The 17,878-nt window shown below is 42.1% G+C and overlaps 1 protein-coding gene across 1 annotated transcript in view; it reads right to left on the bottom strand.

Moving 5' to 3' along the window:
• Nucleotides 1-17,878, bottom strand: part of LOC132392450 (inactive dipeptidyl peptidase 10-like) — a 905,047-nt gene that overhangs the window by 45,541 nt on the left and 841,628 nt on the right. The window contains exons 15-16 of the mRNA XM_059966307.1: nucleotides 9,411-9,458; nucleotides 6,193-6,314 (exon numbers count right to left, since the gene is read on the bottom strand). Coding sequence (XP_059822290.1) covers nucleotides 6,193-6,314; nucleotides 9,411-9,458 — 170 coding nt within the window. The remainder of the gene's footprint in view (nucleotides 1-6,192; nucleotides 6,315-9,410; nucleotides 9,459-17,878) is intronic.

The raw sequence follows: 17,878 nt of genomic DNA, 5'->3' as shown, positions 1-17,878 counted from the left end.
TACATTGGATAGAGTTGTGCTACATACAATAATTTATATCTTTCAATTTAGTTTGGTCTATTTTGAGCTTATAGTGTCCCCTCTGCACAGATTGGATATCTACTTAAAGCAACAAACCCTTTAGACCTCCATGTGGCGCTAAGTTTCTGATTGCCTGTCACTTCATTTCTCCTTCCCAATTCTACTCTGATCATTGGCAAACATCTCTCTCTCTCTCTCTCTCTCTCTCTCTCTCTCTCTCCCCCCCCCCCCCTCTCTGACTCTGTCTCTTTTTTTTCAAGCTTATAGTGGGTAGATGTCTTTTCTGGAGAAGATAGTGGTAGGTGTGTGGGGAGGGTAGATGTTTTTTCTGGAGGAGATGGGGTAGGTGTGTGGGGAGGGTAGATGTCTTTTCTGGAGAAGATAGTGGTAGGTGTGTGGGGAGGGTAGATGTTTTTTCTGGAGGAGATGGGGTAGGTGTGTGGGGAGGGTAGATGTCTTTTCTGGAGAAGATAGTGGTAGGTGTGTGGGGAGGGTAGATGTTTTTTCTGGAGGAGATGGGGTAGGTGTGTGGGGAGGGTAGATGCTTTTTCTGGAGGAGATGGGGTAGGTGTGTGGGGAGGGTAGATGTCTTTTCTGGAGAAGATAGTGGTAGGTGTGTGGGGAGGGTAGATGTTTTTTCTGGAGGAGATGGGGTAGGTGTAAGGGGAGGGTAGATGTTTTTTCTGGAGGAGATGGGAGTAGGTGTGTGGGGAGGGTAGATGTTTTTTCTGGAGGAGATGGGGTAGGTGTAAGGGGAGGGTAGATGTTTTTTCTGGAGGAGATGGGAGTAGGTGTGTGGGGAGGGTAGATGCTTTTTCTGGAGGAGATGGGGTAGGTGTGTGGGGAGGGTAGATGTCTTTTCTGGAGAAGATAGTGGTAGGTGTGTGGGGAGGGTAGATGTTTTTTCTGGAGGAGATGGGGTAGGTGTAAGGGGAGGGTAGATGTTTTTTCTGGAGGAGATGGGGTAGGTGTGTGGGGAGGGTAGATGTCTTTTCTGGAGAAGATAGTGGTAGGTGTGTGGGGAGGGTAGATGTTTTTTCTGGAGGAGATGGGGTAGGTGTGTGGGGAGGGTAGATGTTTTTTCTGGAGGAGATGGGGTAGGTGTGTGGGGAGGGTAGATGCTTTTTCTGGAGGAGATGGGGTAGGTGTGTGGGGAGGGTAGATGTCTTTTCTGGAGAAGATAGTGGTAGGTGTGTGGGGAGGGTAGATGTTTTTTCTGGAGGAGATGGGGTAGGTGTGTGGGGAGGGTAGATGTCTTTTCTGGAGAAGATAGTGGTAGGTGTGTGGGGAGGGTAGATGTTTTTTCTGGAGGAGATGGGGTAGGTGTGTGGGGAGGGTAGATGTTTTTTCTGGAGGAGATGGGGTAGGTGTGTGGGGAGGGTAGATGCTTTTTCTGGAGGAGATGGGGTAGGTGTGTGGGGAGGGTAGATGTCTTTTCTGGAGAAGATAGTGGTAGGTGTGTGGGGAGGGTAGATGTTTTTTCTGGAGGAGATGGGGTAGGTGTGTGGGGAGGGTAGATGTCTTTTCTGGAGAAGATAGTGGTAGGTGTGTGGGGAGGGTAGATGTTTTTTCTGGAGGAGATGGGGTAGGTGTGTGGGGAGGGTAGATGTTTTTTCTGGAGGAGATGGGGTAGGTGTAAGGGGAGGGTAGATGTTTTTTCTGGAGGAGATGGGAGTAGGTGTGTGGGGAGGGTAGATGCTTCTGCTGGAGGAGATGGGGTAGGTGTGTGGGGAGGGTAGATGTTTTTTCTGGAGGAGATGGGGTAGGTGTGTGGGGAGGGTAGATGTCTTTTCTGGAGAAGATAGTGGTAGGTGTGTGGGGAGGGTAGATGTTTTTTCTGGAGGAGATGGGGTAGGTGTGTGGGGAGGGTAGATGCTTTTTCTGGAGGAGATGGGGTAGGTGTGTGGGGAGGGTAGATGTCTTTTCTGGAGAAGATAGTGGTAGGTGTGTGGGGAGGGTAGATGTTTTTTCTGGAGGAGATGGGGTAGGTGTGTGGGGAGGGTAGATGTCTTTTCTGGAGAAGATAGTGGTAGGTGTGTGGGGAGGGTAGATGTTTTTTTCTGGAGGAGATGGGTAGGTGTGTGGGGAGGGTAGATGCTTTTTCTGGGGGAGATAGTGGTAGGTGTGTGGGGAGGAGAGATGCTTCTGCTGGAGGAGATGGGGTAGGTGTGTGGGGAGGAGAGATGCTTCTGCTGGAGGAGATGGGGTAGGTGTGTGGGGAGGGTAGATGTTTTTTCCAGAGGAGATGGGGTAGGTGTAAATGGGGGTGGTAAATCTACAGAAATCAGTGCCACGGATGGCTGTGGAGGCCAAATCACTGAGTATATTTAAAGTTCCTGAAGATTGGAGAGTGGCTAATGTTGTCCCACTTTTCAAGAAGGGAGGGAAGGAGAAAATGGAGAACTATTGCCCTGTTAGCCTAACGTCAGTCGTGGGGAAGATGCTTGAGTCCATTATTAAGGATGAAATAGTGGCACATCTAGATGGCAGAAATAGGATTAGGCCGAGCCAGCGTGGATTTACCAAGGGCAAATCATGCTTGACTAATCTGTTGGAGTTTTTTGAGAGTGTAACAAGGATGTTAGACGAGGGTAAGCCAGTAGATGTTGTGTACCTAGATTTTCAGAAGGCATTCGATAAGGTGCCACATAGGAGATTGTTGAGTAAAATCAGAGCTCATGGCATTGGGGGCAGGGTTTCAACATGGATAGAAAACTGGTTGGCAGATAGAAAGCAAAGGGTAGCAGTGAATGGGTGTTTCTCGGACTGGCTGGAGGTGACTAGTGGGGTACCACAGGGCTCTGTATTGGGACCACAGCTCTTTACGATTTATGTCAATGATTTAGATGAGGGCATTGAAAACTATATCAGCAAGTTTGCTGACGATACTAAACTGGGTGGCAGTGTGACATGCAAAGAGGACGTTAGGAAAATACAGGGAGACTTGGATAGGCTGAGTGAGTGGGCAGGTACTTGGCAGATGTCATTCAATGTGAATAAATGTGAAGTTATCCACTTTGGAAGCTGGAACAAGAGGGCAGAGTATTGTCTGAATGGTGTCGAGTTAGGTAAGGGAGAAATGCAAAGAGACCTAGGAGTCCTAGTTCACCAGTCAATGAAGGTGAATGAGCAAGTGCAACAGGCAGTGAAGAGGGCAAATGGAATGTTGACCTTTGTTACAAGGGGAATTGAATACAAGAGCAAGGATGTTCTTTTGCATTTGTACAGGGCCCTGGTGAGACCACACCTGGAATATTGTGTACAGTTTTGGTCTCCAGGTTTAAGGAAGGACATTCTGGCAATTGAGGAAGTGCAGCGTAGATTCACTAGGTTGATTCCTGGGATGGCAGGGCTGTCTTACGCAGAGTGATTGGAGAGATTGGGCTTGTACTCGCTGGAATTGAGGAGATTGAGAGGGGATCTGATTGAAACGTTTAAGATAATTAAAGGATTTGATAGGATTGAGGCAGGAAATATGTTCCAGATGTTGGGAGAGTCCAGTACCAGAGGGCATGGATTGAGAATAAGTCAGTTATTTAAAACAGAGTTGAGGAAGAGCTTCTTCTCCCAGAGAGTTGTGGAGGTGTGGAATGCACTGCCTCGGAAGACGGTGGAGGCCAATTCTCTGGATGCTTTCAAGAAGGAGCTGGATAGATATCTGATGGATAGGGGAATCAAGGGATATGGGGACAAGGCAGGGACTGGGTATTGATAGTGAATGATCAGCCATGATCTCAGAATGGCGGTGCAGATTCGAGGGGCCGAATTGTCTATTGTCTATTGTTATGGTTGACAGGTTCCTGATTAGTCAGAGCATCAAGGTTACAGGAGAAGAGAGGTGAATGGAATTGAGTAGGTAAAGTAAGTCAGCAATGATGGAATGGCAGAACAGACTCAATGGGCCGAGTGGACTGATTCTACTTTTACATTTTATAGCTTTGTTGTCTCATTGAATGTAACCCTTTTATAAAGTATTTACCACACATTCCACAAGTATTACTTTGATGGAGAGTGAAACCTAAAATCTCTTAAAGATACAAAGAACATTGCAAATGATTGCAATGAGATATGAATTAATCACGAATTCTTGTGTACGCATAATTACTTCCTCATAGGACTAGATGTCTCAATCCCTTTGATAAGCAGATCGTAACTCGGTTATAGCATAGAGAACCAAAGCATAGCATGAACCAAATGGCCTAATTTATTACACAGAAGCAAATCACAGTATTGTCAATTCCAGAAATTTGAAACAATACCTAAAAGTACAGAAAAAAAGTTCTGCAAGGAGATAGACCCTTCTTAGACAGAAAAATAGTTAACTTTTGAAGTTGATGACAATTGAAAACAATTACAAAATTATAGATAATCTGGGAAGACTAAACTTGAAGCACTAATGTCTCTGCCTTGGGAGACATCTGCAATATTCAGTGTGATGATGCACTTCAAAGTGAAACATTTCCACTTGCATCGATTGTTACATTGGTCGTTGTGTTAAATTATGTAAACTAAACCATCAGCCTTATTGGACTAATGGATCGTTAGTCAGAGAGCAGCAGTGAAGTACATAGAAATTAATTTCCCAAGCAGAAGTTCCTGCATTGCCGTTATAGATGTAAATTAATATCATCCTTTTATAAGTATCTGCACACATATCTTGTAAGTTTTATGTTTCCTTGAACAGTATTTCAGTTGAACATCGATGTATAAAATCCCAAGAGCAGCAATCACTTCAAAACAAACCAAAAGTTGATGAAATGCTAAGTGAGGGAGTATTGCACTATATGACACACTTCCAACTAACCAAGTTCCACATCAAAAATCTACATTTAATCCTTCATTACAGATCAACAATAAAGTTACTCAATTATTCTGTAATTCATGTGAAACGAAAGCAAGTGAGATGAGTGTAATCTGCAGTATCTCTTGTATTTATTTATTCATTTCCATAGATGCTGTCTGACCTGCTGAGTTCCTCCAGCATTTTGTATGTGTTGCTCTGGATTTCCAGTATCTGCAAAATCTCTTGTGTTTATAAAATCCTACCCCTTAAAAGAGAATTGCTATCATTCCTGATCCATCATTAAGAAATAATCTTAACCACACAAGCAAAAGAAATGGTCCTGCTAAAAGATTAGGAACTTGAAATATTAACTTTACTTTAACTTTACTTTCCTTTGTATTTTACTCATTCACAATCCAAAAGGAATAAAAGTAGCTGAACCCTACCAAGGGGACTTAAAAAGTTATAGTTGAAAGGTTAGTTTTATTTGTCACATGTACATCGAAACATATAGTCAAATGCATTTTTTGTTTATCGTCAACAACTGTTCTGGTGGGCGGATCACAAGTGGCACTTTGCAGGAGTCTGGTCTTGTATTTGCTGGAGTTTAGAAAAATGAGAGGGGATCTCATTGAAACCTATTGTATATTGAAAGGTCTGGCTAGAATGGATATGCAGAGAATGTATCCTATTGTGGGGGAGTCTGGGATGTCCTTTAGAACAGAGGTGAGGACTAATTTCTTTAGCCAGGTTTCACTGAATTCATTATGACAGATGGATGTGGAGGCCAGGTCGTTGGGTGTATTTAAAGCAGAGGTTGATAGGCTCTTGATGAGCAAGGGCAACAAAGGCAGGAGAATGGGGTTGAGGGTGATAATAAATCAGTCGTGATGGAATGATAGAGCAGATTTGATGGGTCAAATGGCCTAATTATGCTCTTGTGTCCTATGATCACCATGCTTCCAGTGCCAACATAGCATGCCGATGATTTACTAACCTGTACATCTTTGGAATGTGGTTGCAAACCAGAGCACTTGGAGGAAACCCATGTGGTCACTGGGAGAACACATAAATTCCTTACGGACGGCGGTGGGAATTGAACCCCGCTGTGAAGCGACTGCATTAGCCTCTACACTGCCATGCCACCTGTGCTAACTGGATATGAAATCACTCACAACTTGAATGGTAAACTGGCAACCAATACAATGGTTGTATAGACTAATGGAGTCCCTATCGTTAAATCAATGCACACCCACAATAGGCAAAAAAAGTTTCTCTCGAATAAACCACAAACAGCATTTTCCTTGATTGCAACGGCTGAATCAGGATGTCTTAAATATGGAAAGAATAGTAACCTTATTGTACTTCTCAACAAAGTCCGAGCCTACCTTCACAGTGCAGAATGAAGTGTTCGTTATTGGGGCTGAAATGGGCGCTGAAGTAGGTGCAGTTCTCTCTCTGGAAATTACAGGAAAGACACTGGCGGTGAAATGATCCTGCAGTGTGAACACTGTTTAACAGAACAATAAAGAAGCAAGTTTAGAACAGAAACTATGAACTTATTTTGTACTGATGATCTGTGACTGAAAAACTGATGCAAGTTGAATTTGATATTGAACCAGGTATTACCCCAACAAGGTGGCAGGCTGGGGATAGAATATGTCTCTACCAAAGGAGGTGTAAGGCACACCTTCCCTCTGCTAGCCTGCAGGGCACCCTTGTGCAAGGTGCAGCACCTGCTTAGCTCCTCAACCAGGGTCACATGAAGCCATGGGGCAGGTGGTGGATGGTCGTATGAGCAGCTGGTGTATATCACAAGTTCTGGTTATGTGACCACGGACACCAGGGACACAGTCTTTGAAAAGGATCAATAATGGCTGGAGTCACCTGTTTTGTAAAAACACTGCCCAGAAGAGGGCAATGGCAAACCACTTCTGTAGAAAAATTTGACAAAAACATTCATGGACATGATTGCCCATGTCAGACATGGCATATAGTGAATGAACCCCAATGAACATAATGCTGAGAATCTGAAATAGCAACTCGTGCCTGGAACATGGGAAACCTGGGTAGAGAGATAAAGTTGCAATTGAATTTTCAGTTCAATCAAGTACTTTTGGAACCAAAGGACGTTACAGATAATCAAAAGTCCAAATGAACAGGAGAGGTCAATAAAAAGAAGGGCTCACGTTTAGATGCCAGTTAGGCATAGTTTGAGATAACAGTTTATTGAAAGAAATACTTGCAATTGTTCAACACCTGTTGTAACCTGTAGATATCCAAAGCAGGCTGTGATGTTTTATATAGTGTTCCCACTGTTGTAATGCAAGATACACAACAACTATTCTCAACATAGTAAATTCGCACAAAAATCAACAGGATTGTAATGGAACAATTAGTTTAGGTGAAATTGATTGAGATTAAATATTGTTCTCACATTCACTTGGTCTGCTACGAAGTATTACCATAGGACTATTTATATCTAACTCAATTTTACATCTTAAAAAAATGGTGATATAGAATAGTACAGCACAGGAACAGGCCATTCATTCCACAATTTTGTGCTGAACCAACTAAAATGAAAATCAAAAACACCCAAGCACTAATCCCTCCTACCTACACCATGTCCATATCCCACCATTTCCCTCACATCCATGTGCCCATCTAAACCTCTCTTAAAAACCTCTGATGTGTTTACCTCTACCACCATGCCAGGCATCCACCACTCTCTGAGTAAAACATTTTCTTGACACCACATGCCCCCTAAATCAGGTATCCTGGTAAACCTCTCCTGCACCCTCTCCAAAGCTTCAACATCCTTCCTATAGTGCAGCAACCAACACTAGCTCTGACAGTGAAGTACTTAGCACTAAACTAACGAAACTAGAAACGCTTGAGATTCCGACTTCCAGAGAGAGTGCCATTAACTCCATCAGCATACTGGAGAAAGGGAGATGTTGGAAATAATTCAGAAAATGCGTCTCTCAGATGGTTGGTGATTGGGTTGAGAGGTTCTCTGCATCTCCATGTGAAGAGACATCGTCAGCGGGAACATTACTGAGATACTGAACTCCACTGGTGTGGAAGGGTGAAAAAGCAGATTATGGTCCATGAACAGACCATGAGTTTGCTGTGTACTGATTCATTTCTGCCAACTCAGTTCTTTCTAATAAATACTTGGAGTCTAACATTTCCATATTTGCATCCTTTCTCCTAATTTTAAGTTTTTTTTTTATCCTTTGCAGTTATAACCTGTAGAATACTGCACAGACAGAGGGAAGCGGAATATGCATTTTAACTTTTAAGTTACAGCACAAAATTGATCTGAATTTAAAATCAGACATCTCAACTATTGTTGTAAGAGGTGGAAGTCCATTTAATTCTGATAACACACACGAAATGCTGGTGGAATGCAGCAGGTCAGGCAGCATTTATAGGGAGAAGCGCTGTCAGTGTTTCGGGCCGAAACTCTTCGTCAGGGCATTTAATTCTGATGTAGTTTTCATACCTTTTGAATAGCTTCACCACTGACTGTTTGCTCTCATCTTGGATTCAGAGAGTCAGTTTTTCATTTTATTGGATGTGGGCAATGTAAGAGATTTGACTGGACACCTTGTGTACTGTACATGAAGTATTCATTCACAATGCCAACTCCGTTTTCCTGCATTGGATTTAAAATTGAATTGGAACTCAAAACTGAGACTTAATAGTGTTCCACAAGGTGTGATATTTTATTCAAAATACAGAATTAATTACTTTGCTTTAGATTGAAAGGAAGAAAGAGTGCAGAGAACATTTACAAGGGTATTCCCAGGACTAGAGCACCTGAGTTATAAGGAAAGATGGAATAAGTTAGGAGTTTATACCTTGGAATGTAGAAGATTCAGGGGTGAATTGATAGAGGGATACAAAATTATGAGGGGTATAGATATAGTACCTTCTTCACTCAGAGGGCTGTGAGAGTGTGGAACAAGCTGCCAACATAAGTGGTACATGCGAGTTTGATTTCAATGCTTAAGAGAAGCTTATATGGATGACAGGGGTATGGAGGAATATGGACCCCCATGCAGGTCCATGGGAGTAGACAGGTTAAATAGTTTGGTAGGGACTAATTGAGCCTGTATTGTGCTTGTGCTGTACTTTTTTATGATTACGCACTGTTCTCTATTGTTAAATTAACATAACCTTTCTCTAGGAAATTTTACCTCCTCCTCAATTAACCATTCCTTTAGTTGTTTTATTTATTGTAAATTGCAGTTTCAGACACACATGCATAACATTAGATATCAATATCATTTAACTTGTATTTGTACATTTGAGAAATGTCACTGATTTGTTTCTGCATCTACTTTGACCTGCACATGGACATTAAATAAAATGAAATTAGCTAACTCTGTGAAAAAAAAAATCAACGAGGCAAGTTAAATGAAGACCCTTGCACCAAGTTTAAAACTGGTGCCCAGAGAGAGATGATATTTCATTAGCTCAAAGGTTTTTGCCTTCTTGTTTTTAAAATGACTATACCTTGTACTTGTTTGATTGTCATACCATATTGGAAACAATTTTTTTTATTTAAACAGGTATGATATGACTGGATTCTGCTCACCTGTACAACTGTCTTGATCTTGGGGAATCTTCTGTACTCAGAAAGTATCTAGTGGATGAGATTGGAGAGGCAAATCATTAGATGACAAAAATGTATTAAAATGTTTTTGTTTAAACAAACAGATTTGCTTAATATAATAATTTTTCTTGACAAAATTATGCTTAGAATCATCTTTATTTGGTTAAATTTATTATGGAGACTATGCTTTGCTAGGTGACATATTTCACATATTGTGAAGGGGATGGGGAAAGAACTCACATCCTTGCATTAATGCAATAGCTCTCTGATGACCCAAAGTACACCAACAGATTACTCGTGAAATAGTCACTCACGCTATGTATGAAAATATGGATAGTAATTTTCTGGCTACATTAGCATTTTGAGATAAAATAGTCATAGAACACTAAAGTATGGAAACAGGCACTTTGGCCTACTAGTCCATGCGGAACCATTAATCTGCCTAGTCCCATTGACCTGCACACAGACCATAGCCTTCCATACCCCTCTCAACCACATATCTGTCTAAATTACTCTTAGATGTTCAACTCAATCCTGCATCCACAATTTTTGCTGGCTGCTTGTTCAACACACTCACGACCATCTGAGTGAAGAAGTTGGTCCTTGTTTCCCTTAAACATTTCACCTTTCACACTTAAACCATGACCTCTAGTCCTAGTCTTACCCAACCTCAGTGGTAAAAAAGCCAGTGCATTTACCCTATCTATACCCCCCCAGAATCTCCCCTCAAACTTCTACATTCTAGGGAATAAAGTCCTAACCTTTCCCTATAACTCAGGTCTTCAAGACCTGGCAACATCTTTGTAAATTTTCTCTGTACTTTTTCAGTCTTATTTCCATGTTTCCTGTGGATAGATTACCAAAACCGCACACAATACTCCAATTTAGGCCTCACCAATATCTTATACAACTTCAACAAAACATCCCATATTCTGTACTCAATACATTGATTTATGAAGGCCAAGGTATTAAAAGCTTTCTTTTCACATACTGGCCTCCTTCAAGGTACATATTATTATTGAAAGTACTTGCTGTCCTCCAATGATCTGACATCCCAGAAAACACTTTAAGAATTTGCATCAGAGTTCCTTGCTCTCTGTCACAGCCTGAGATACACACAAACAAGCTTTTCCGCATCTAAGCCTACCAAATCATGTCACTCCTCCTCATTTTCAATGCTTATTTGTTCTACAATTCCAACATTGCTCCCCATAAACTTTCCAACAACAATGTTCATTTCCATAGTGATATGGAAATACACTGAAGACCCATGCCCTTAATGGTCATTAGCTCCATATGCAGATTGTCAATTTGGTCCCTAATGGGAGTCCCACCTTTTCCTCATTACCCTTTCGCTGTATTGTATGGAATATCTGACCACAGAAGTTTGAGGAGACCAAGTTGTTGAATACATTTAAGTGGACAGATAGATAACTAGATATAAATGGTATTAAGGAGTATGGAGTCAGAGTAGGATTATGGTGTTGAGGTAGGTAATTAACCATAATTGTATTGAACATCAGAGCAGGCTTAAAGGGTTAAATGGCCCACTACTGTTTTTGGCATTAGTATTGGTTTATTATTGTCAAATGTATCAAGATACAGTGAAAAGCTTGTCTTCCATAGAGTTCATACAGATCAAATCATTAAACAGATGAAGCCTCCATCAGCAGGGTTGAATATGGATTTTGTGTTCTAGCTATCTAGATATGCAAGCCAAAGCAGCACGATAGATATACAAGCCAGAGCAATACGACACAGAGAGCGAATTGTTCCCCATGTAGCAAGCTCCCCCTCTCCATGCATTTGATGAGCCCAAAGCAACAGCAGATACCAATACAGTTTGGCACCAGCAGCTTCACAGGAGTTGCCAGTCAATGTTGAACTCAACATAGGAGCGCCTTAGGGATTCCAGCCCTGGATTTTTTCTCACTACATTGAAGGACATTTTCTTAACATGCCTAATCAGTGAAATCTCGGGGTTTACTCCTGAAGCTTTCTGCCCGAGTGGGTCTAGCCACAAGGCCGTAGAGGTTTGAGATCAGAGTTTTTCTTCTCCTAGATGAGCTGCCAACCATGGCTGATGAGCCCCATCTGCCCAAAGCAAATGGCTTGAAGGTGCCAGTAACCCGCCTTTGCCTCTTCTGTTGTCAGTAGAAATGGTTCTGCCGGGCTTAGCAGCTAAGTCACATGTAAAGGCCAGGAGCTGGACTTGGTCGTCAGTGGCTATTTAAGGAGCACCCTATTGGGAGTATTTAATCGTCCCATTACCTTCCCTGGCTGTTGAGGTGGAACAAGGTAACAATGCAGAATAAACTGTAAAAGCTACTGAAAAAGTGCAGTGCAGGTAAACGTTGAAGTTCAAGATCACAATGAGGTAGATTTTGAGGCCAAGAGTCTGTACTTTCACACAAGAGCTCTGTTGAAGAATCTGAACACAGTATGGTAGAAGCTCTCATTGAGCCTGGCTGAGGCAGCAGGAAGTATCGACAGAGCCCTTAGAGGGGAGGCTGGATTCCGTGATGTGCTGAGCTGCGTCCACAACTCTCTGCCGCTTCTTGCATTCATGTGGAGAACAGTAGCCAGACTGCATCAATAAAAACTGGTAAGAGTCAACAGTAGCTGTCAAAATTCTTCGGCCTCCTGAGGAAGTGGAGGAGTTCATGAGATTTCTTAGCTGTGTCATCCGTGTAGTTGGACCAGGACAGGCTTTTGGTGAGGTTCACACCTTGGAACTTGAAGCTCACAACCCTCAAACCTCAAAGAGTATGTTCACTTCCCACCCCCTTCCTGAGATCAATGACTAGCATTTTTGTTTTGTTGACATAGGACCATAAAATATAGGAGCAGAAGTAGGCCATTTGGCCCATTGAGTCTGCTTCACCATTCAATCATGGGCTGATCCATTTCTTCCAGTCATCCCCACTCCCCTGCTTTCACTCCATACCCTTTGATGCCCTGGCTGAGCAAGTACCTCTCTATCTCTGCCTTAAATACCCCCAATACTTGGCAACAGTCACTTATGGCAACAAATTCCACAGATTTACAACTTTCTGACTAAAGTAATTTTTCCACATTGCTGTTCTAAATGGACGCACTTCAATCCTGAAGTCGTGCCCTCCTGTCCTTGACTCCCCTACCATGGGAAATAACTTTGCCATATCTATTCAGTTCAGGCCATTGAACATTCAGAATGTTTCTGTGAGATCCCCCTCATTCTCCTGAACTCCAGGGAATACAGCCCAAGAGCTGCCAGATGCTCTTCATACGGTAACCCTTTCATTCCTGGAATCATTCTCCAGAATCTTCTCTGAATCCTCTCCAATATCAGTATATCCGTTCTAAAATAGGGACCCCAAAACTGCACACAGCACTCCAAGTGTGGTCTCACCAACTCATGACGCTATGACATTAAGCTCTCTATTTCCTTCCTGTACTCTGACTCATTGTTATTTGAGATATGGGCTCACTACAGTGGTGTCTGTAAACTTCTGCTTTTCTATAATCTAAAATTATAATGTAATAGTTACAATTATATAGTAATGGTTGTCTACATTCTTCAGCATTCCTGAGTCTGACATAAAGGGTAAAGGTAACTGGTAATAGACAGCACCTTCTTCCCCAGAGTGAATATAGCTCAAACAATAGGATACAATTTTACAGTAATGGAGGAAAATGGTTCCTTGTTGTAACTAGTGGAGGTAATGGGAATAAGCTTCCAAAGGTGAGCATCTCAAATAGCTTCACTCTACCAAGTCCAGCTCCTGGCCTTCACATGTGGCTTAGCCACTAAGCCTGGCGGAACCGTTTCTACTGACAGGAGAAGGGACAAAGGTGGGTTACCAGCACCTTAAAACCAGTTGCTTTGGATAGATGGGCTTGTCAGCCATGGCTGGCAGCTTATCCAGGGGAAGGAGAACTCTGACCCCAATTCTCAGTTGCCTTGCTGCTATACCTACTCATGGGGAAGGCTTCAGGAATAAACCCTTGGGAAAAATCCAAAGCTGGAGACCCTAAGGCAGTCCTATGTTGAGTTCAACACTGACTGGCAATTCCTGCTGGTGCTAAACTGTATCAGTCTCTGCCATTCCTTTGGGTTCATGCATGGAGAGGGGGAGCTTGCCATCTCTGGGTAACAGCTTGCTCTCCATATTGCATTACCCTGGCTTGTGTTTCTAAACAGTAAGAACGCACATCCATGGTCAACACTGACCAATGGAGCCTCAGCAGGAAAATATAGAGGTTGTTTTTTTTCTACATACAGAGTGTGCTGAGTACATGGAATGCAGGGCTTTGGGTGGTGGAAAAGGCAGATTCATTAGGGACATTTAAGAGACTCTTAGATAGACACATGGCTGAACAAAGGAGGGCTACACGGGAGCAAAGTGTTAGATTGACCTTATAGAAGTTAAAGGGTCAATACAAAATCATGGGCTGAAAGGCCTGTACTGTCCTTTACTGCTCTCTCTTCTCTCTAATCTATTCCTAATATTTCACATCTGTCTATTAAATTCACCTCCAATGGTTCATCTATTTGCATTTTCACCAGAACCACTTGATTGCTGATAACAACATTTTGAAAATTCAATGTTAGTTACTTATAGCTTTAACAGCCTGCAGCGATACATACACATTTGCATTAGAATGAAGACTACAAATGAAAGACAAATTTAGAAGATACGATAACTTTCTGAACATCTACTCAGAATGACAGTCACTTTCAATCCATTCTACATCCATGTGCAGTTATATTTGCATATCAATACAAGGATCTAATCTTTTAAGCATAATGAATGTTTTAATTTCGTAGCTGACATATGGTCAGCAAACATGTGTCGATTAAATGACATTACTCATAGTTATAGTAGCCTAAGTTTTATATCTTGTAGAGCTGGCAACTTTCCTTATTCTGGATGGAAAGAACAGATAGATCTACTTCTGGAAGCTCTTTGGACCAATGATTTGGTTTGAGGTTTTTCTCAAAACTGACAATTGATGAAGGTGTGAACACGTCTACGTGGACCTATCATTACAAGAGGCAGGTCTCACTGGATGATTTCCCATCGAGTCATTCAGCAAGGAGTCTGGCCTTTGTGGCATCAAGTAGGGTAAATGCAAGCAGGCTTTTTCCACTGAGGTTGGGTGGGACTGCAACCAGAGGCCATCGGTTAAGTGTGAAAGGTGAAAAGTTTAAGGGGAAATATGAGGGTAAACTTCTTGACTCAGAGAGTGATGCGAGTGTGAAACAAGCTCAGAATCAGAATCAGGTTTATTATCACTGTTATGTGACTTAGCAGCTGCAGTTCAATGCAATACATAATTTAGCAGGAAGTGAAAAAATGATAATAATAAATAAAAAAATTACGTATATTGAATAGATTTTAAAAAGTGCAAAACAGAAATACTGTATAATAAAGAAAAGTGAGGTAGTGTCCAAAGATTCAATAACCATTTAAGAATTCGATGGCAGAGGGGAAGAAGCTGTTCCTGAATCGGTGAGTGTGTGCCTTCAGGCTTCTGTACCTCCTACCTAATGGTAACAGTGAGAAAGGGGCATGCCCTGGGTGGTGGTCCTTAATAATGGACTCTGCTTTTCTGAGACACCACTCCCTAAAGATGTTCTGGGTTCTTTGTAGGCTAGTGCCCAAGATGGAGCTGACTAGATTTACAAAGCTCTGCAGCTTCTTTTGGTCCTGTGCAGTAGTCCCTCCATACCAGACTGTGATGCAGCCTGTCAGAATGCTCTCCATGGGTCAACTATAGAAGTTTTTGAGTATATTTGTTGACATGCCAAATCTCTTCAAACTCCTAATAAAGTATAGCCACTGTCTTGCCTTCTTTATAACTAAATCAATATGTTGGGACCAGTTCAGATCCTCAGTGTTGATCGTCAGCGAGGAGGATATGTTATCACCAATCTGCACAGACTGTGGTCTTTCAACATTTAAGTCAAGTTTGGATAGGTACGTGTGTGGTAGGGGTATGGAGGGCTATGGTCGAAGGGAGTAGGAAGTTTTAATGGTTGGCGGGGACTAGATGGGCTGAAGGACCTCTTTCTATGCTGTACTTTTTTATGACTCTATGATCCCATGTACTCATCCCAACACTCCACTTGTAACTTTCTGTGTCACATGTTTAGCATGCTCATTTTAATACTGAGATATTGCTTCCAACCCCTGATGCAGTGAGATCCAGCTTTCAACCTCCGGCTGAAGACAAAATTCTTCCTTAAATCCACTCTAACTTACCTACTACCAAACTTATGTCTTCTGGTTGTGCATACCTGCGCTAAGGGGAACAGCTCTGAATATTCATTGTTTGCAAACCTGTCTGGTCATTTCTCAGCTCTAATGAAAGCAAGCTCAGCTGATCCAGCCTCTTTTGTAGCTGAAGACTCCGTCCCAAGCAACGATCTGGTGAAGCTTCTCTGCACCTCTCCAGTGCAACCACTTTCTTTCTCAATGTGGCAACTGGAAATGTGCAGAGTTTGTGAACCCTGTGGAATTTTCTCTATTTCTGCATAACCTAAAACATGATCAGATATTCATAAAGGGCTTAAAACTAAAGAGAACCCAATTAAGTAAATACTATAAAACAGGATGCTTGTTCATATATTTATTGAGAAAAATTATCCAATTTTACATGTATTTGTTGGGAAAAAGCCTTCTACAAAAGCTATTTGAACATAGAAAGTCTACAGCACATTCCAGGCTCTTAGGCCCACAATGTTGTGCCGACCATGTAACCTACTCTAGAAGCTGCCTAGAATTTCCTTACAGCATAGGCCTCTATTTTTCTAAGCTCCATGTACATTTCTAACAGTCTCTTAAAAGACCCTGTTGTATCCACCTCTAGCGCCTTCGCTGGCAGTGCATTCCATGCAGCAACCACTCTCTGTGAAAAACCTAACCTCTGATATCCTCCTTGTAACTACATCCAAGCACCTTAAAACTATGCACCCTTGTGTTAGCCTGTTCAGCCATGGGAAAAAGCCTCTGGCTATCCACATAATCAATGCCTCTCATCATCTTATCCACTTCTATCATGTCACCCCTTGTCCTCCAAGAGAAAAGGCCGAGTTCACTCAACCTATTTTTATAAGGCATTGTCTCCTATCCAGGCAACATCCTTGTGAATCTCCTCTGCATTCCCTCTACAGAATCCACATCCTTCCTGTAGTGAGGTAACCAGATCTAACTAAGATCTTTGGAGTCAAGTGTTCCATTCAACGAGATGAGAATGTAGGTGTGGCTTGTAGACAAAGCCTGCTCTTCTCAAGAAAGATCTGTTTATGTGCACCATGCCTCGAGCAAAACAACTTTCAGATGAGCTTAGAAGAACAGCTGTAGAGATGCATGAAGCTGGAAAAGGCAACAAAGGCATTTCTAAAGAATTGAGTGTTCATCAGTCCACAGTAAGAGAAATGGTCTATAAATGGAGGAAACTCGGTACTTTTGCTGTTTTCTCTAGGAGTGGTCATTCTGCAAAGATCACACCAGGAGCTCAATGTGCCGTACTGAAGGAGATGAAAAAGAACCCGAAGATAAGAGCAAAAGATCTTCAAGAATTTCTAGAACTCGCTGAAGTCTCTGTTCATGTGTCCACTATAAGAAAACACTGAACAAGAATGGAAGGACACCACGGAGAAAACTGCTGTTCTCCAAAAAAAAGCATTTCTCCACATCTCATTTTGCAAAAGACTACCTACCTGTATATTTTACAGCATTTCTGGGACAATATTCTGTGGACAGATGAGACAAAAGTTGACATTTTGGCAGAAATGCACGCTATGTTTGAACGAAAAGGACACTGCACACCAACACCAAAACCTCATCCCAACTGTGAAGCAAGGTGGAAGGAGCATCACAGTTTGTAGCTGCTTTGCTGCCTCAGGGCCTGGACAGCTCACAATTGTTGAGAGAACAATGAACTCAACAATGTATCAGGACATTTTACAGGAGAATTTTGGTGTAGCAATTCATCACCTGAAGTTTAATAGAAGCTGTTTAATGCAACAAGATAATGATCTGAAAGACAAAAGTAAACCAACAACAGATTGGTTTAAAAAGGAGAAAATTCATGATTTGGAATGGCTGAGTCAAAGTACTGAAGTTAATCCTACAGAAATCTTGTGGAAGGACCTGAAGTCCACCAATATTCTAGAGTTGATGTAGTTTTGTAAGGAAGAATTGCTTATATACCTCCAGGTCGATGTGCAGGACTGATCAACAGTTACTGGGAATATTTGGTTGAAGTTATTGCTGTAAGGGGGGACACACAAGTTACTGAATCAGATGGCAGAGGGGAAGAAGCTGTTCCTGAATCACTGAGTGTGTGCCTTCAGGTTCCTGTTCCTCCTTCCTGATGGAAGGAATGAAAAGAGGGAATGTCCTGGGTTATGGGGCTCCTTGATGTTGGATGCCACCCTTTTGAGGCATTGCTCCTTGAAG

This window comes from Hypanus sabinus, chromosome 4 (genome assembly GCF_030144855.1).
Source record: "Hypanus sabinus isolate sHypSab1 chromosome 4, sHypSab1.hap1, whole genome shotgun sequence".
Taxonomy (NCBI): Eukaryota; Metazoa; Chordata; class Chondrichthyes; order Myliobatiformes; family Dasyatidae; genus Hypanus; species Hypanus sabinus.
This window is presented reverse-complemented; position numbering and strand designations above follow the sequence as displayed.